Consider the following 20,541-nt stretch of genomic DNA (forward strand, 5'->3'; position numbering starts at 1 on the left):
AAAAAAAAAAAAAAAAAAAAAAAAAAGACTCAAAATGGGAACAACTCAAATACGCATCCATAGGTGACTGGATGAGCAAATTGTGGCACAGTCTATACATACTGTGGGATCCTGTTCTGTAATAAAGAATGGACTGCTGGGGGAAAAAAAAAAAAAAAGAAAAGAAAAGAAACAATTAAATTCCCCTAGAGTTAAATAGAGAAAAGCAAATTATTTTGCTTTATTTTTAAATTTTTAATTATTCAAAGTGACTTGCTGTTTTAAAAAAATAGTACACACCATACACACACAAAAAAATGAAAAGTGATTTGCTATTGTACTGACCTGTTTTTAACTGTGACAGGTCTCAACTGAGTTTAGTAATTTTTTTGGTGATTTTGCTATCAAGTAAAAATTTGATTGGGTGTTTTGAGAGCAAATTGTATATAGCAGAAGAGTAATTTAGATGTATTGGTATAGGATCATAAGTTCAGTTGTATTGATGGTTACTGACTGGTCTTAAGGGTTGTGGCTTCATTTTTACTCTTTTAGAATGTATTTTTTACAAGGTGTTTAAAGGGTTGTTATTCATGTATTCAAAAGCCTTATGAGTCAATAAGAAAAATACAATTCAGTAGATAAATGAGCAAATGATATTAATAGGTAATTCATGTTAAAAACATTAAGTGACTTTCAAACTGTATTAGTTTGCCAGGGCTGCCATAATAAAATACCACACACTGGGTGGCTTTAACAACAGAAATTTATTCTCTCACAGTTCTGGAGGCTGAAAGTCTAAAATCTAGAAAGGGATCAGCAGGTTTGGTTTCTTCTGAGGCCTCTCTTTGGCTTGTAGATGGCAGCCTTCTTGCTGTACCCTCACATAACCTTTTCTCTGTGTGTTTGCATGCACATGCACACATTCCTGGTGTCTCCTTTTCTTATAAAGACATCAGCCGTATTAGGTTAGGGCCCCACTTGGCCAGGCGTGGTGGTGTATGCCTGTAATCCCAGCACTTTGGGAGGCTGAGGGCAGGTGGATCACGAGGTCAGGAGTTCAAGACCAGCCTGGTCAAGATGGTCTTGGCTTTCTCTACTAAAGATACAAAATTTAGCTGGGCGTGTTGGTGGGCACCTATAATCTCAGCTACTCAGGAGGCTGAGGCAGAGAATTGCTTGAACCCAGGAGGCAGAGGTTGCAGTGAGCCGAGATCGCTCCACTGCACTCCAACCTGGGCGACAGAGCGAGACTCCATCTCAAAAAAAACAAATTAAAAAAACATTAGGGCCCCACTCTTATGTCCTCATGTAACCTTAATTATTTCTTTAAAGGCCTTATCTCCAAATAGAGTCACATTGGCAATTAGGGCCTCAACATACGAATTCGGGGGTGACACAATTCAGTCTGTAATATAAACATATTTTAAAAGCTCAGTCGTATTAGTATTAAGTGAAGTATAACTTTATATTTTAAAAAAGGAAAATGTAGGCCTGGCGCAGTGGCTCATGCCTGTAATCCCAGCACTTTGAGAGTTAGAGGCAGGCGGATCACTTGAGGTCAGGAGTTCAAGACCAGCCTAGCCAGTATGGTGAAACCCCGTCTCTACTAAAAATACAAAAAAAAGTTAGCCAGGCTTGGTGGTCACACCTGTAATCCCAGCTACTCGGGAGGCTGAGGCAGGAGAATTGCTTCAACCCAGAAAGCAGAGGTTTCAGTGAGCCGAGATTGTGCCATTGCACTCCAGCCTGGACATCGCAGCAAGACTCCATCTCAGAAAAAAAAAAAAAGGAAAATTTTGCCAGGCTCACACCTATGACCCCAATACTTTGGGAGTCCAAGGCAGGAGAATCCCTTGAGCCCAGGAGTTCTAGGCAGCAGTTAGCTATGATTGCACCAGTGTATTCCAGCCTGGGTGACAAAGTGAGACCTCCCTGCCCTCCTGTCTCTTAAAAAAAAAAAAAGGAAAACATAAACTTGTAACTGTCAGATTGGCAAAAAACTTTAAAGATGAAGATTGTTTAAAAAAATTTAAAGATTGTTGAAGATGTTTGGGGAACACTTTTCATATACTTTTAGATGTGTAAAATGATACATTTCTGGAGAACAATATGGCAAACATACAGATTTCATATGTGGATACCCTTTAAACTCAGGAATTGTAGTTAGAGAACTGTGTTCTATAGAAATACAGTACACAGCTGTTTACACAAGGATACTTACTGTAGGATTTTTTTTTCTTTTGAGACAGGGTCATGCTCTGTTGCCTTGCTGGTGTGTAGTGGTGCACTGCAGTCTCAACCTCTGGGGCTTAAGTCATCCTCCTGCCTCAGCCTACTGAGTAGCTGGGATCACAGGCATCCATACTTGACTAATCAAACAATCCTCTGGCCTCAGCCTCCCAAAGTGCTGGGATTACAGTTGTAAGCCACTGTTCCCAGCAAGGATTTTTTATAAAAATGAAAAAAATGTAGGCTGGGCACGGTGGCTTATGCCTGTAATCCAAGCACTTGAGGAGGCCGAGGCAGGTGGATCACCTGAGGTCGGGAGTTCAAGACCAGCCTGACCAGCATGGAGAAACCCTGTCTCTACTAAAAATACAAAAAATTAGCCAGGTGTGGTGGCGCATGGCTGTAATCCCAGCTACTCGGGAGGCTGAGGCAAGAGAATTGCTTGAACCCGGAAGGTGGAGATTGTGGTGAGCTGAGATCACACCATTGTACTCCAACCTGGGCAACAAGAACAAAACTCCATCTCAAAAAGAAAAAATGTAAATATTCAACAGAATTCTGGTAAATCCATGCTATGAAATATTGGCAGCCAAGAAAAAGTCATTTGTATATAAGGACCTAAAAGGATGGATGCTATTATATACTGAGTGAAAAAATACAAGTTGCAAAAGAGTATATAATTGTTTCCCTTTCTTGTAGAAAATAAAACCAAAATGTGTACTTCTGTTTTTAATATATGCAAAGAAATATGTCACAAACTGTTAATAGTGGCTGCTTGGAGAAGAAATGGAAAAGTTCCATCTTCATTTTACATACTTTTATACTTTTTTTCCAACAACGTTTCACTACTTTGCAGTTTTCTTAAAACTAGAGTAAAAAAATGCTTTTCCTCAGTATGTGTCAGTCACAAAATTATGATTACATATAGCATAAGCTATTTTTGCCTTTAATTTTGGTTTCAGTCACGATGTTTGGATGCTTTTAGGCAGGAACAGAATAACCTTGCAATTTATGCTAGAAAAGAATCGAGTTAGAGCTACTGTTTCTTTAGTTGTTTTCTTATAGCTTTTGAAATAGGTGTTTCAAAATGTTCCATGATTTGTGGTGGGAATAAAACAGAGCTCTCGAGAATAGCCATATTTCTTTATTAGTTGGCTGCGTTAAGTGAAGAGTTGGTGTATATAAACAAAAGTTGGTGTATAGGTTAAAAGACCTTATACGAATTAAGTGAGAGATGACTTCTGGAATAGCAATATGAGGAGCTCCACAGACCAGTGAAACAACCATAATTGGTGAAAATTATTTTTTCTTTCTTCTTTTTTTTTTTTTTTTTGAGATGGAGTTTTGCCCTTGTCACCCAGACTGGAGTGCAGTGGTGTGATCTCAGCTCACTGCAGCCTCCACCTCCTGGGTTCAAGTGATTCTCCTGCCTCAGTCTCCCGAGTAGCAGTGATTGCAGGCACCTACCACTGCATCCAGCTAATTTTTTGTATTTTTAGTAGAGACGGGGTTTCACTGTGTTGACCAGGCTGGTCTTGAACTCTTTACTTCAAGTGATCCACCCTCCCTGGCCTCCCAAAGTACTAGGATTACAGGTGTGAGCCACCACACCTGGCTCTAAAGATGTGACTTCTTGAAAAAATAATTTTCCGCAGGGCGCGGTGTCTCACGTCTGTAATCCCAGCACTTTGGGAGGTTGAGGCAAGAGGATTACTTGAGTCCAGGAGTTTGAGGCTGCAGTAAGCCACAGTTGCACCCCTATAGTTAAAACAAACAAACAAACAAACAAACAAAAAACCTTTGGAAATTGTCCTCAGACTATAGAGCAAATGAATAAATTTTTTTTTTTTTTTTTTAAATCTACTAAATCTTATCAAAAGGAGCAAGTTTCTGTGGCACTTCAGCCACAACTTGCTGTACCCCCTACAGAACCCAGTCAAGAGCCTATAGCATCTCCCTGGGAAAGACAGGCTGCCAGCATTTTTCATCCTTTCAGTTCCGTATTGCAGAGGTGAAATTCCCAGTGAGTGTGGCCAAGAGGGCGAGGCCCAGTCCTTCCACCTTGCCTCCATTCATAAGGCAAAGACTCTGCCCCAGTTGTGGGAGACTGAGAATACTGGGTCCCCAATTTTTCTCACTGCAGCCTACTCATATAGCACAGAGATTTCATGCCAGGAGAGGCAAGCTAAAAAGAACAGAAGCTACTGTCTTCATCTAGCACCCTGCTCATAAAGCAGGAATGTCACTCTAAAAGAAGGGCCTCTTTTCCCAGCCCCACTTCCAGAGCTGTGGCTTAGAAATTTTACCCAGGGGCTGGGCACGGTTGGCTCCACCCCTGTATTCCCAGCATTCTGGGAGGCCGAGGCGTGTTGGATCATCTGAGGTCAGGAATTTGAGACCAGCCTGGCCAACATGATAAAACTCCTCCTCTATTTAAAGTACAAAAAAATTAGCCAGGTGTGGTGGCAGGCACTTGTAATCCCAGCTAGTTGGGAGGCTGAGACAGGAAAATCAGGAAGGCCCAGGAGGCGGAGGTTGCAGGGAGCTGAGATTGTGCCACTGTGCTCCAGCCTGGGCAACAGAGTGAGACTGTCTCAAAAAAAAAGAAAAGAAAAGAAAAAAAAGAAATTTTGCCCAGAGGGAGAGGCAGGTCATAAGAATAGAGAGCTCTGAAATTTTCCCTAAAGGAAATTACTTTATTTGGAACAGAGTGTGGAGACGTTTAAGCCTGAGAGCACTCTCAAAAATAGTGGAGATTTTGGTGAGAAGGCCAGTATTACCCTGATACAAAGACCAATGACATCATAAGAAAAATCAGTATCACTTAGGAATATAGACATAAAAATCTTGAATAAAATACTAGCAGATCAAATACAGCGATATAAAAAATGATTTTACACCATGACCAAGTGGGATTTATCTCAAGCATGCAATTTTGGTTTAACATTTGAAAATCAATTATGTAATACACTATATCTATCAATAGAGTAAAGGACAAAATTCACATGATCATCTCAGTAGGCACAGCCAAATCATTTGACAAAATCCATCACCCTTTGTTTAAAACTCTTCAAGCTGGGAATAGAGATCTTCCTCCGCCTGGTAATGGGCATCTATGAAAATCTACAGCTGATAACATACTCTTAACATACTTTCTCACTAAGTACAAGAGAAGACAAGGATGCCCACTTGTGCCATTTTTATTTAACATTCTATCAGAGGTTCTAGCTAGAGTAATTAGTCAAGAAAAGAAAAACCATCCAAACTGGAAAGGAAAAAAGTAAATGTATCTATATTTGCAGATTATATGATAAATGATATATATTTTTTCTATATATATAATATATAGAAAATTCTAAGGAATAGACATACATCCAACATATTATTATACACACACACCATATTAGAACTGCGTAAGTTCCACAAGGTTCCAGGCTATAAGATCAATATAGAGAAATCAACCACTTCTATATCTTTGAATAAATAATTCAAAATGAAACTAAGAAAACAATTTTATTTATTTATAAAAGCATTAGAACAGAATACTTATGGATAAATTGAACCAAAGAAATGCAAAACTTAGACTCCAAAAACTTAAATAATTGTTGAAAGAAATTAAAGAATAAGTAAATGGAAAGAAATCCCATGTTTATGGACTGGAAAAGTTAATATTAAGATGGAATTAGTCCTAAATTGATCTACAGATTGAACGCAATCTCTATCAAAATTTCAGATAGCTTCTTTACATAAATTGATAAGTGAATCTTGAAATTCATATGGATGTTCAAGGGACTCAATCACCAAAACACTCTTTAAAAAGAACAGTTATAGGACTCACAGTTCTCAATTTGAAAACTTACTGTAAAGCTACAGTAATCAAGAAAGTAAAATTCTGCTGTAAAAATAGACATATAGGTCGATGGAATAGAGCTGAAGTTCCAGACATAAACCCTCATATATATGTATGGTCAGTTGCCTTTCAGTGTGAAGACCATTTAATAGTTAAAGAATAGTCTTTTCGGCAGGGCGTGGTGGCTCACGCCTGTAATCCCACCAGTTTGGGAGGCTGAGGCGGGCAGATCACGAGGTCAGGAGATCGAGACCATCCTGCCTAACACGGTGAAACCCTTTCTTTACTAAAAAAATACAAAAAAATTAGACAGGCATGGTGGCGGCCACCTGTAGTCCCAGCTAATTGGGAGGCTGAGGCAGGAGAATGGCATGAACCCAGGAGGTGGAGCTTGCAGTGAGCCGAGATTGCACCACTGCACTCCAGCCTGGGCGACAGAACGAAACTCCATCTCAAAAAAAAGAAAAAAGAGAATAGTCTTTTCAACGCATGTGCTGGGACCACAGGCTAGCAATAATAAAAAGAATGAAATTGGGTAGTTTCTCAAATCATACATAGGAATGAACTAAAAATGGATCATATACCTAAAGTAAGAGCCAAAACTATAAAGCACTTAGAAAAAAACATAGGAGTAAATCTTCATGACTCTGTGTGTGTTAGGCAAGGCCTTCAAAAAAAGCAACAAAAGCACAGTCAACAAAAGAAAAAGTAGATAAGTTGGACTTAGTGCAAAGAAAAAACTTCTGAAATTTAAACCATCAAAAAAGTGAAAGGTCAGTCGACAGAATGGGAGGAAATACTTGCAAATCGTATCTTAAAAAGGATTTGTTCCCAGACTATGTAAAGTACTCTTACAACTCAGTAATAAAAAGGCAACCCATTTTCAGATGAGCAAAGGCTGTAAATCAGTAGTTCTTCAGATAAAATGTTCAAATGGCCAAAAGCATGTGAAAAATGCTCAATAGCTATCAAGGATATGCAAATCAAAACCACAAGGAAATACCACTTCATACTTAAACTAGGATGGCTATAATCAAAAACATAATAACGAGTTAGTGAAGATGTGGAGAAAGTGGAACCCTCACACACTGTCGATTAGAATATAAAATTGTGCAGCTCCTTCGGAAAACAGTTTCACAGCTCCTCAAAATGGCAAACCATATGAGTTACCATATGACACAGCAGTTACACTCATATATATACCAAAGAAAAATGATGTCCACATGAAAACTTGCACAGGAATGTTCATAATAGCATTAGTATAATAGCCAAAAATACGGAAACAAATGTCCATCAATCTATGAACTGAGGACTGATCACAGTGGTGCACGCCTGTAATCCCAGCACTTTAGGAGGCTGAGGCCGGCAGATCACTTGAGGTCAGGAGTTCGAGACCAGCTTGGCCAACATGGAAAAACTCTGTCTCTACTAAAAGAAATACAAAAATTAGCTGGGCGTGGTGGCACATGCCTGTAGTCCCAGCCACTTGGGAGGATGAGGCAGGAGAATCACTTGAACCCAGAGAGGCAGAGGTTGCAGTGAGCTGAGATTGTGCTGCTGCACTCTAGCCTGGGCAACAGAGTGAGACTCCATCTTAAAAACAAGAAAAAAAAAAATTATGAATTGATAAAGTATGGTATATCCATACAATGGAATTTCATTTGGCAACATAAAGCAGTGAAGTACTGATACATGTACAACACAGATGAATCTTGAAAACATTCTAGAAGAGAAACCAGTTGTGAAGGAGCATAGATTGTATTATTCAATTTATATGAAATATCCAGAATAGGCAAATGTATACAGACAGAAAGTAGATTAGTGGTTGCCTAGGGGGGGTTGGGGTGGGGTTTCTTTCTGGGATATGAACATGTTCTAAAATTGATAGTGATGATGGTTGTACAACTTCACGAATATACTAAAAACCATTGAATTATATACTTAAATGGGTGTAATGTTTGAGACTTATCTCAGTAATTGTGAAATTACAGCATAGCCTGAAGATTAATACTATTCCAAGTCTGTCATTTAGCAGGTGGAAGACCTAGGATGAAAATTCATAGCAGCCAGTATTTCCTGTTGTTATCATAACAGAGGACTTTGCTTTTTTTTTTTTTTTTTTTTTTTGGTTTAATACAAATGAACTATTACTGGTTGCTTTTATTTAGGGCCTGTGTTATTTGAAAAATACAACATAATGAAATGTATAATGAAAAATACAATCCGCCCGCCTCAGCCTCCCAAAGTGCTGGGATTACAGGCATGAGCCACTGCGCCCGGCCTAATTACGTTCTTTCTAATTAGCACTAGACTCTGCTATATTTAAAGAAAATAACAGAGGCCAAAACAGGTAAAGATTATTCTCTCATGTGAAGTTATTAGGCTAGGCAAATCAGGCTAGCACTTTTGGAGGCCAAGGTGGGAGGATCACTTGGGACCAGGAGTTTGAGACTAGGCTGGGCAACATAGTGGGAGCCCATCTCTCTACAAAAAATAAAAATAAAAAATTAGCTAGCTGTGATGCCATGCCCCTGTGGTCTTAGCTACTCAAGGCTGAAGCGGGAGGATTGCTTGAGGCCAGGATATCAAGGCTGCAGTGAGCTGTGATTGTACCACTTCACTTCAGCCTGGGTGACAGAGAGAAAAACTGTCTAAAAAGTTTTGAATTACATCATGTTGTACACCATAAGTAAATACAAGTTTTACTTATTGATTAAAAATAAGGCCAGACATGGTGGCTCATGCTTGTAAGTCCAGGGATTTGGGAGACTGAGGCAGGAGGACTGCTTGAGGCTGAGTTCAAGACTAGCCTGGGCAACATAGCAAGACCCTATCTCTACAAAAATAAAATAAATTAGCCAACTGTGGTGGTACATGCCTGTAGTCCTAGCTATTTGGGAGGCTGAGCAGGGAGGACTGCTTGAGCCCAGGAGTTGAAGGTTACAACGACCAGCCACTATATTCCAGCCTTGGCAACAGAATGAGATCCTATCTCTAAAAAATAAGTAAATACATTTTTTAAAAAGAGAAGAAGTTATGTACTAGACAGTCTAGTACTGCGAGACAACTCCTCTGTCATCAGGGACCCAGGTTCCTTCTGTTGTACCTGCTTTACTATGAGTAAAGATTGCTTCATGGTCACAGGATGGCTGCTGGAGTACAAGCTATCACATCCCAGCCTCAGGCAGTAAGCCACCATATATTAGAAGAGAAAGGCAGAGTGATAGGTCTGCCTGTTTGAAGAGAGCAGGAAAAATATTTTTTAGTTGGGCATATTGTCACATAATGTTACTAGTATTGGGGAGGTGATATTGTTTAAGCAAGGAGAAAATGCCACAACTCTGGAAAAAAGCTTTTTAAATAATTGGGACTGGGCACAGTGGCTCATGCCTGTAACCCCAGCACTTTGGGAGGCAGATTGTGTGGGCCCAGGAGTTTGAGACCAACCTGGGCAACCTGGTGAGACCCTATCTCTACAAAAAATACAAAAATTAGCTGGTGGCATACACCTGTAGTCCCAGCTATTTGAGAGATTGAGGTGGAAGGATCACTTGAGCCTGGGAGATGAAGGTTACAGTGAGCCATGGTCACACCACTGCACACCAGCCTGGGTAACAGAGTGAGACGTTGTCTCAGAAAAAAAAAAAAGATAATAATAGTATTAATTGAAAAAAAACTGTGTTCTTATTGTTAGATTCTGAAAAGAAATCATCTCTCCTGTCAGAGGAACAAGAAGCAACAAGCACTTTAGTAGAAACCATCAGGCAGAGTATTCAGCATAATAATGTTCTTAAACCCATCAACCTACTTTCACAGCAAATGAAGCCAGGCATGAAAAGACAAAGGTAATAATATAGTATTTTTTGCTTGCCACCACTCAATCATTTCATGTTTTTAAAAAATTATCTTACTTTAAAAAATATCTCTAGTTGTCAAAGAAATACATACTCATTGTAAAACATCTGATTGGTCTAAAAAGTGCTACACAGATATATGCATTCCCCTTGAACACAAACACACAATAAAAGTGTCTGGGGGCTTGGCACGGTGGCTCACACCTGTAATCCCAGCACTTTGGGTGGCCAAAGCAGGAGGATTGCTTGAGCTCAGGAGTTTGAGACTGGACTGAGCAACATAGCAAGACCTCATCTCTGTAAAAAATAATTTGGCGGGGGTGGTATGTGCCTGTGACCTCAGCTACTTGAGAGGGTAAGACAGGAGGATTTCTTGAGCCCAGGAGGTCAAGGTTATAGTCAGCTGTGATCACACCACTGCACTGCCACCTGGGTGACGGAGCAAAACCCTGTCTCAAAAAAAAAAAAAGAGTGGAAATAGATTACGTTTTAAGAAGATAATTCATTGATCTAAAATGTACTTTCTTTTGGAAACATTACTGCTGTTTGCTGGAAACCTGTAATTATATTTATTAACATTGATAAACTCATGTACCACTTATTCAAGGCCTATGATACTCACACATCTTTTCTTTTGTTGGACATAAGAGAATATGGGAATAGGAGTAGAAACAATTTAGGAAAGGGATAGATGCAGTGAACTACAAAGGATATGGAGTTATTGTGCTCCTGTCACTATTGTCTGCTAATATGCTCAGATTAGTACTCATCCCCTCCTCAGCATAAGTGAATTCTGCAGTAGAAGCTTCAGAAAAGTGTGTGTAATTGCGTATATCAAACATTACTAATGTTTCCACGGTCCCCTTCAAGTTTTTTAGGTCATGGCATCTTTGAAGATAATCTCAGAAGTGACAGGGCAAGAATTGATAATGAAAATGGATGGATCCATTTTTACTCTCAATAGTTGAGGTAGAGATGACCTTCACAGTCTGTAATAAGAGTAGCTTGCTGCAAGTATCTGTAGTTTAAGGACAGGAACGTAATATTAGAAATGTCATATTATGGCTTCTGAAGCTTCTAAAGAAAGCGATGTGAAGTGTCACTAGAATCAGCATTACCTCCTACTTTTTTTTTCTTTGTACATCAGTGCATTTCTTAAGTTTTCCTCTCATCTTTAACAACTGAGTCATAAAGCTCACTTTTAGTGTTTCATTTGTGACATTTTAATGCTCACAAGCCAAATAAAGGTGAACTGTCCTTTGCTATTGGGTTAAATAGTAAAGAGACCACACACACGACCTTTTACATTGTGTCAAGGGTTTTAAACCCCCTAACTTACTTAGAAATTAATCTGTTACTTTGTCAAGTGACAAAAGATGAGAGAAGATTCTGCTTTTGTAAATTTTAATTAGAAATAAGAGTTAAAACAGTTAATGTATTGTTGAAATAAAGTTAAGCCATTTTTAATTGTTACTAGTGTGAAACTTTATGCCCATTAACTATGTTTTAACTTTACTTTGGAATAGAAACTTGCAGGAAGTGACAAAAATAGTACAGAATTCAGTGTAGCCTTTACGCAGCTTCCTCCAAATGTGACACCTCATATAACTAATTGTAACGTAATATTAAAACTAGGACATTGACATAGGTGTATTACTGTTAACTAGATGACAAAACTTAATGTCTTCACCATTAAAAAAAATGCATCTGTATTTTTATGCTATTTGCCCATTAACTTTTAAAACATATTTGTTTTATAGGAGTTTATACAGAGAAATCCTCTTCTTATCATTAGTGTCTCTAGGAAGAGAGAATATTGATATTGGTAAGTTGGTTAATAAAAGATTATGAAAGGAAATTTTATATTTTATTTTCAAAAGTAATTTTAAAAAATGTAGCTGGTATGTATAAAAGATTTAAAAGATTTCTACTTCTAAATATGTAGTTCAAAAACATATAATTTGACTCAATACCAATTTGAAATGAACGGCTGTTGTCTTTCTTAACAAATTACAACTTCATTTTTGAAAATTTCTTTCAGAGGCGTTTGACAATGAATATGGAATTGCATACAATAGTCTGTCTTCAGAGATTCTTGAAAAGTTGCAGAAAATTGATGCTCCACCAAGTGCCAGTGTCGAGTGGTGCAGGAAGTGTTTTGGAGCGCCTCTCATTTAAATAGAGATTCACTAGAATTTTGACACACAAGGCTTGGAAATTAAATTTAATCTGGAAACATTCAAGGGTTCTTTTTCCAAATCGTAAGAACTGGTGAATATGGAATTGAAGTAACTCTTGAGGACAGTATTTAATGAATTATGATTCATACTGCATCATCTCGAAATATGAAATGTCCCAGGGCTTATTAACATTGAAGATTTTCAATTCCTGAACTGCTTTTCTGCCTCTGTGGAAAACTACTTTGGGATTCCTCAGTATTTGTAGTAGTTTGATAGAAATAATGAGGAACCATATTCATTCTAGGCATTGTTTATATTTGAAGTTACTGAGTTTGAGGAATGGCAAATTAAATTTGCCTAACCTCCAGAATGAAATATCTCAATTACAAAAACAACATGGCCGGGCACGGTGGCTCATGCCTGTAATCCCAGCACTTTGGGAGGCTGAGCAAGGTGGGTGGATCACTTGAGGCCAGGAGTTCGAGACCAGCCTGGCCAAAACGGTGAGACCGTCTCTACTAAAAATACAAAAATTAAGTGCGCCACTGTAGTCCCAGCTACTGAGGCTGAGGCAGGAGAATCACTTGAACCCAGGAGGCAGAGGCTACAGTGAATGGAGATTACGCCACTGCAACTCCAGCTTGGGCGACAGAGTGAGACTGTCTCAAAAAAAAGCAACATATTTGTATAAGTGTGTATATGTGTAGGGCTGTGTAGGTATGTGTATATACAGCCATATTCTAAGTGTATATTTATTAAAATAGATTGCATGTTGCAATACAATTTTCTGAAAGGGGTCTCACTGATTATTAAATGAATGACTACTACTGCTTGTCTGTAGTCATTAATCTTAAAATTACCTGAAAATCTGATGACAACTGCCTTCCCTGACTTTAATGCATTACGTTGGCGCAAAATTGTAGTTTTTGCCACTATTAATGGCAACTATTATTTTTGCACCAATATAATACACCTTTCATATTATGTATTATCTTGCTTAATGGATTTTATCCTGATTATCCAGTGACTTCCATCCTCTTCCCATATCTTAATTTGCAATAGTTTTAAAATTGGAACAAATGAATCAATCATCAGTTAAAATGAAATTAAATCAGCTGCCTAATAATTTATGAAATTCATTGGAACATGCTTAGAATGCTAAAGTGTATGTCATTAAACGTGAAATCTTTGTTCAGGCACATACCTTGTTGGTATTGATCACTTTAAAACCTGTGGGATAAACTTGCACTGCACACAGAAGTTTTATTCTTGTATAATATTTAGATTTGTATGCTTGTGAGTAAAAATGTGCATTTGTAAATACTGTTTTTTTTAGGTTGAATCAATTGAGTCTTAAAACTGTAAATTTATTAAGCTTGTTGTCAGTAGGTTTAAGAAAATCATGATCTCACATGCCTCACTTTGACATTTATCATGCCTTTTATTAAAAATATCCCTTAGGAACAGTAAGTTTGCCTTAACTCTCTGCATGGTTTAAAAAGCCAGTGGTTTTGTGAGTGTTTACAGTAATTATGCAGATGGCTAAATGAGTTGACACAGTAAAATTACTTCCATATGGTACAGTAACAGCCTAACTCCCTTCTACCTGATGTAACCATTTACAAATTGTAGTTATTGTACCAGTCTTTCAACATTTCAGGGTTAATCTGACCTATGCAGAATTCTAGTGTGAATTTATTGTGAAAATGCTAAATTAAACAACTTGTCAGAAATTATGTACAATTTTAATTACCTTCAATGGATCTTTTGCACTGTCTCAGAGTATATATTTTTGCAACTCAAGACTTGGTACTAGTTTTAATACTTAATACTTGCTGACCCAACAGAAGTTTGGAATTACCTTGCATATAAAAATTGAGGTTGAATAAAATGAAAAATTCTTAAGTTTGTTGTGTTTTGTTACATTAAGCCTCTGGAAATCTGTAATCTTTAGAATTCCAATACTTTTGTTTTTTTCCATTTCCTCACTTCTTTGTAACTTGAACTAAATTTTCACTTACTGAAGCACTTCCCATTAAAAAAATTCTGTAAAGATCTCTTTACATGTTTAAGAATATATGGCTATATCAAATTACAAACTTTCTAATAACTTTAGCAATCATACCTTGAAAACTTTAGCCTGCTGCTGCCACTTAGATATTGGGACCGATTTCTTGTTGTAAATTCTTAAAGGCTTTTTCCAATACCCACAGCAGATAGGGTACCATTAAAAATTTACAAGAAAAAAACATTACTATGGAAAGATTTAGAAGTACCCAGAATGACTTGTAGCACTGTATGCAACTTTAATCCTGACAACTTCTAAAAGCAATCTTTCAAATTAGTCCAGATTACTTAGCAGTACCTTACATTGGTTTGGGGTTTGATAGCAATTTTTTTTTCTTCCAACGAATGAATTGTATAGGTTGATCACAACCTGCATAGTAATGACATGTCAGAATGACTTGCATCTGTCTCTGGAGAACTGGGTATGGTGGCTCATGCCTGTAGTAATCCCAACACCTTGGCATGCCAAGGCAGACAGATCACTTGAGCCCAGGAGTTCAGGAGTAGTCTGGGCAACATAGCAAAACTCTACAAAAAGCACAAAAACAAGCCAGGTATGACAGTGCACACCTGTAGTCCCCAAGAGGTCAAGGCTGCAGTGAGCCATACCGCTGCTCTTCAGCGTGGGCATAGGAGTGAAGCCCTGTCTCAAAGAAAAAAAAAGTCTTAAGGAGAAACAGACCGTCCTTATTTTGTGGCTGCACTCGATTTTCAGAAAGCAGGGCGGTTCTCATGTTTTGTGCATCACAACCAACCAAGAACTGGTTAATACAAAACTTTGGACCGTATACCAGACTCACCTTGTGGCTTTTAAGTTCCTCTCTGTGGTTGTTTCAGTCCTTTTAGCTTTGGGTAAAATGCTAAATTTCTCTCTGCTTTTTTTTTTTTTTTTTTTTCTGAGGGAGTCTTGCTCTGTCGCCCAGACTGGAGTACAACAGCGTGATCTTGGCTCACGGAAACCTCAACCTCCCTGGTTCAAGTTGTTCTCCTGCCTCAGCCTCCCAAGTAGCTGGAATTATAGGCACCGGTGGCTAATTTTCTTGTGTTTTAGTAGAGGTGGAGTTTCACCATGTTGGCCAGGCTGGTCTTTAACTCCTGACCTCAGGTGATCCACCTGCCTTGGCCTCCCCACTGGCCATCCCCTTTAAGTTCTGCATACTACTAATCGCCAGCTAAGATTCATGTTATGTGGCTTTTTAACACCATGTAGTAGGCATCCAGGGACTGGCATTACTGGCGTCACACCTGGGAGCTTTTTAGTAATGTGAAAATGTGGGTCCCCACTCCTCTATCACTATCTGTGCCTTAACGAGACTCCTAGGCGATTAACATGTACATTTAACATTTAGAACTCTGCTTTATAAAGCTATTACAGTAGTGCCAACAAAGAGCTTGCATTACTTCAACCTTAAAGCCTAATGTGCCTTCTTGTAAAGGTCCTGATATTGTCAGGTTAGCATAGAAACTATTAGAAAAAAATATATGCTTTGTGCATTTTTCACTGATCCAAGAATGTTTTTAGTCATTGCCTTTTCAGTGTGTGAAACAGCCTAACAATTCACTGGAGTTGAAAAACTGTTAAAGCAAATTTGAAATGGTTTAAAAAACTTCATTTTAAGATGGTATCCACTAAAACTATGCCTTAAAAGTTACCTTTTCTTCAAAAAAGAAGACATGTTCATCTTCACATGGTCAATTTTCATGTATTAAATTGTGTATAGTGTTTTAAAGAGCTATATTCCTCAAAATAAACTATATGAAAAAGATTAATAGTCCTCATCATTTCCCCTAAGTTCAATGCCATTCTGGAGACAGATGTCTTATGCTCAGAATCCCTTCCTGTGCTACCCATCCCCCAAAAAGAACCCCTTTACATTGACCTTGTCTTCTACTACCACACAATAGTTCTGATTTTGTCCACCATTGGATTACTATATACATATCCCCATTTTCTATGACTAACTTTCCCTCTCTTCATTTATGTAGTTTTCTGTCAGCAATGAAAAGTCAACAGAGATCCGAGTCTGATCTTATTTATTTGTTACTCAAAAAGTTATTTCTGACTGGATTCAGACTTAGAAGTAGAAGCTCGCAGAGAGGAAAGTCTGCGTCTCTTCGCAATTTGTTCCTGGCGCTTCTCCTTAGCCTCCTAAACAAAACAAAACAGCATATAGTTAAGGCCTTTCTGGGGTAAAGATGCAAATCCAAAGCCAGGCCGAACTCCTCCCACCCCCTCAAATCATCTTACACTAACCTTCATTCTTTTGGCCAAAAGTTTAGCATATTCTGCAGCCTCTTCCTTGTTTTTCTTAGTACGCTGCTTCTTCAGAGCAATACGCCGCCGTTTGTGCTGCAAGACACGTGGAGTAACAAGACGCTGAATCTTGGGTGCTTTGGTCCTAGGTTTCTTACCTAAAAAATTTAAAGGACTCAATCATTTCAACTGTTTTGTTAGAATCCACATCTACTTTAAAAACATCAGAAATGAACGTAAGCTTCACGAACAGCATCTATGAAAACCTGTATTGAGGCCTTTAAAATCAAATCAGAACTATTCTAAAATACTTTTGCCCCTCCAAAGAAATCTAGAAGATGGGTTAAATATTATAAAATATAAGGGAAACCAAGTGCTGAAAATAACCAGGCTAACCTTTACTACCTTCCAGTTTTACTAAAATACAGTGGCATTATGTTAAAATAAAATTGCATAGTCAATTTGTCTGTGAAAACCACTTAACATATTATTTACATAATCATTCTGCCATACTTTTAAGTGTAAGTTTGATGTAAGCTTGCATCTCTCTTTCCCTTGACAATTCCTGCCAATTCAGGGGTAATGTAACAATTAACATCAGATTATGTGACATGCTGTTAAAGTATCTTCATTGATCTGTACTCCAAAACTGCTCATGGACTATAGATTTGCATTGGAGCACAGGCTGTTTCATGAACACTTGTGGGAGTTTAAATTTGCCTTAGGCTAAATGCTCAGATGTTCAGGTTCTGCTAATATTTCAGACTCCTACTATAGACACAGGAACCATCTAAAAATACCCATCAACCAGACCACGCTTTTATTATTCTGATTATTTCCAGGGCTGTGATTATGGGCAACTGCCACCTATTTGTCAATTGCTTTTCTTTCTTTTTTTTTTTTGCAATGTCAGCTTCATCAGGGTAGGAATTTGTCTATACTGTATTCCCAGCACCTTGAACAGTACCTGGTGCTCAAATAATTGTAATTACTGACAACAGATATGTACTATATATGCCATGTACAGGTGTTAAGTCACACCAGTCCTGAAAAAACAAAATCCAGAGAAATTCTTTCAGATTTTGTCAGGAAAACCCAACATTGACTGACATGCTGTTTATTCTATTTAACATAAACATTCCCAAATTTCACTACAGAAATATTGTTATTTGAGACCCTCACTGGTATGTTGTCTAATATATTGACACAAGATCTTAAAAGGTACAGCTCCAAAATCCCTAACTCCTGCTCCCTAGTATTCTGAGTAAGGTCTCTAACTTCTAATTCTTACAACTCTTAACAATTGTTATCCATATCCTACAGATGAAACAAAAGTTTAAAGCAACTTCTTTCGTAAGCCAAAAAATAATTTAGGGTTGGGTGTGGTGGCCTGTAATCCCAGCACTTTGGGAGGCCAAGGTGGGAGGATCACTTGAGCTCAAGGGTTCAAGACCAGCCTGGGCAACATAGTGGGACCTCATCTCTTAAAAAATATTGATAGTAATAATTTAGAACATCTAATGTAAAATTACAAAGTGTGTGGTGGTGAGATAATAGTTTCAGAATTCTGAAGCATGTGACTCCTAAACCAGATAGCAATGACCTTAAAGTCAGGTTAGTTTTGGATAAATGTATACATCAAAGATTCACAGGCAGATTTTCAAGGAAATTACTACACTCTACAAGGCACTGGATATAAGCAGCAAGGATTAATACCAACTGGGTATGCTGGCCACCCCCAAATAATTTTTGGAAAACTTCAGACCCCAGGTGAAGAATGCTAAGGCTCCAAAGGGACATTTTTATCTTCTGATATGCACACAAAATGATATTGTCAAATCACCAAAATTAAGCAACCTTTAACTGCATAATCCCTCCTACCTTCTTTGTTTAAGGGCTTTCTCACAACATACTGGCGGACGTCATCTTCTTTAGAGAGATTGAAAAGTTTGCGGATTCTGCTAGCTCTTTTGGGGCCCAGGCGGCGAGGCACTGTAGTATCAGTCAGTCCAGGAATATCCTTCTCTCCTTAGAAGACACAATTGAAAAGATTTTAATTCAACAACTTCCTTAAGAATCCTAAATCAGAATATTTGATGTTGAATTGATGGTAAAGAAACAAATCCATTGGTCTGTAAGTCTGGATACTGCAAAATGAATAAGCATTTGGACAACTGGCTTTAAATCAATTTCAACGAAAATTGAACACAAGTAACCCTCACCTTTTTTTACAATAACCAAGTTGAGAACGCTCAGATTGGCATCCACAATGCAACCACGAACTGATTTTCTCTTTCTTTCTCCCGTTCTCCTTGGTCTGTAACAGGAATGCCCCTTACTCAGCAGCAGGCGGACACGGCCATGGGTCAAGACACCCTGCTTCATGGGGAAACCTTGTTTGTCGTTCCCACCACTGATTCGGACCACATAACCCTGCAAGAGCACACAATGAGTGACACATTTGCTATTTCTATTCCAAAATTATACAATACAGGATTGTGACCTCTGTGAACCACACCTATATGAGAAAGTATAATTCATTATGAAAACCAATTTAAACTTAATAAGCACGTTTTCTCTCATCAGTAACTTTTGTCTACATTCCCAACTTATCAAGTTCAATTATCAAATGTCTTTCATTCAAGTCGCATTTCTAACGTATGTTTTATTAGAAATAACAGCACTAGGAAGATAAAATATCAAAGAGCAACGAACAAATCAGATACAACGCTTCTTCGCACTTTGGGGATTATGAAGACAGCTATGTGACATCTGCCGAATGCATGATGCATTGCAAGAATTACGTTGATGTAAACTTTACGTATATTTTACGGCTTACTCTATATCTCCCCTCCAAGGTAACAGCTCAACTTCATAAAGTGGCATTCGGAAGCAACTTACCAAACAAAGGTCAGAAGCCAGAACCCGGAGTCTGAACCCCATTCCAAATACCAATTACCAATGGCGTTTACCGTCTCTGACTTCAATAGATGGTTAACAATTTGATTGTTAACTTTTACCTTCCATTCTTCACCCAGAGCGTCAGCAGCAACTTCTGTGGCCATACGCTTCTCATAAAAAGTACGAAGTTTGCGTTCATCGTCCACTTCAATGAGTTTCTGGCAGCCAGTGGCTGGGAAGGAGATGTTCAGCTAAGGATTAAAAGGGAGGGAAATAGTTTACGAAACTACCTACACAAGTAATTGTAGAGCCATCCACAAAGTTAATTCCACTGCAAAAAGCCTTTCATGTTGCCTCCACACAAGCTGGAAATATGAGATGCCGACCGTACTCACTAAAAGCACGTGAAAGCAGAGTAGCAGTCAAGAAGCGCCGCACTCAGGAGGACGTATTCCCCTCAAGTCCCGCAGAATGACTCTGGGGGCGAGGGCGCTACGCGACCGTTCACCCTCCCCAAGCAAGAAAGCCGGGGTCAAGAGCCGCACCACAGGCCTGCCGCAAACTGGGCAACACGCCGGGACGCCACCATGGCGCTCCCGGCCCGCCGCGGCTCCAGCCGCAATCGCCTGCCATCCGCTCGGCCAAAAAGCTCCATGCCCCAGAAAAGCGAGCCTTCTAATACTTGAGACCCTTCTCCACCTAAAGCCAGTATCTTGCAGTGCTGGAAATGAGGCAATGCCGCGTTCTGGGACTCGATTCACGTTCCCCAAACCAATCTAACACTCGCCACCACCACCTACCTTCATCTTCAAGCAGCTGAACGCCTCCGAGGCGCCACGGAAAAGAGGGCCAACTTCCGCTTAGCTCAAGTGACATAGGCGCTTTCAGTTCTCGCGGGATGAGCAGAAGTACGGGATAGCGGAAGTAAGCACGGGTGGGCGGCACTTCCGGGGTCGAGTTGACTCAGGGTCTGGGAGGGGAAGTTGGTTGCCTGTGGGTGTGAGGTTGTGCCAGCAGTGGTGGTCTGGTAAGGCGAGCCCGCGTGTAATTCTGAGGGTTAGCCCCTTCCCTGTCGTGTCTTTTCCACGCTCCCTGGGTTTTGGAGCTCGGTGGCTCACACCTGTAATCCCAACACTTTGGGAGGCTGAGGCGAGCGGATTATCTTAGGAGTTCGAGACCAGCCTGGCCAACATGGCGAAACTCCATCTCTAATAAAAATATATAAAT

The 20,541-nt window shown here is 39.1% G+C and overlaps 2 protein-coding genes across 2 annotated transcripts in view; one reads left to right on the plus strand and one right to left on the minus strand.

Moving 5' to 3' along the window:
- The window catches only part of DENND4C (DENN domain containing 4C), a 158,242-nt gene extending 143,420 nt beyond the window's left edge, over positions 1–14,822 (plus strand). Inside the window, exons 30-32 of the mRNA XM_017890091.1 lie at positions 9,753–9,903; positions 11,673–11,737; positions 11,954–14,822. Of these exons, the coding sequence (XP_017745580.1) occupies positions 9,753–9,903; positions 11,673–11,737; positions 11,954–12,090 (353 nt within the window). The 3' untranslated portion in view covers positions 12,091–14,822. The remainder of the gene's footprint in view (positions 1–9,752; positions 9,904–11,672; positions 11,738–11,953) is intronic.
- Positions 14,823–16,176: 1,354 nt separating this feature from the next.
- On the minus strand, positions 16,177–20,227 carry LOC108540843 (40S ribosomal protein S6). Its single transcript, XM_017890098.1, has 6 exons — positions 20,115–20,227; positions 19,434–19,565; positions 18,636–18,846; positions 18,295–18,441; positions 16,414–16,571; positions 16,177–16,308 (listed from the first exon to the last, which is right to left on the minus strand). The coding sequence occupies exons 1-6, from the start codon at positions 20,118–20,120 to the stop codon at positions 16,213–16,215; spliced, it is 750 nt and encodes a 249-aa protein (XP_017745587.1). The 5' UTR covers positions 20,121–20,227; the 3' UTR covers positions 16,177–16,212.
- Positions 20,228–20,541: the final 314 nt, after the last annotated feature.

Source organism: Rhinopithecus bieti, unplaced genomic scaffold, assembly GCF_001698545.2.
Source record: "Rhinopithecus bieti isolate Rb0 unplaced genomic scaffold, ASM169854v2 scaffold_17667, whole genome shotgun sequence".
NCBI lineage: Eukaryota > Metazoa > Chordata > Mammalia > Primates > Cercopithecidae > Rhinopithecus > Rhinopithecus bieti.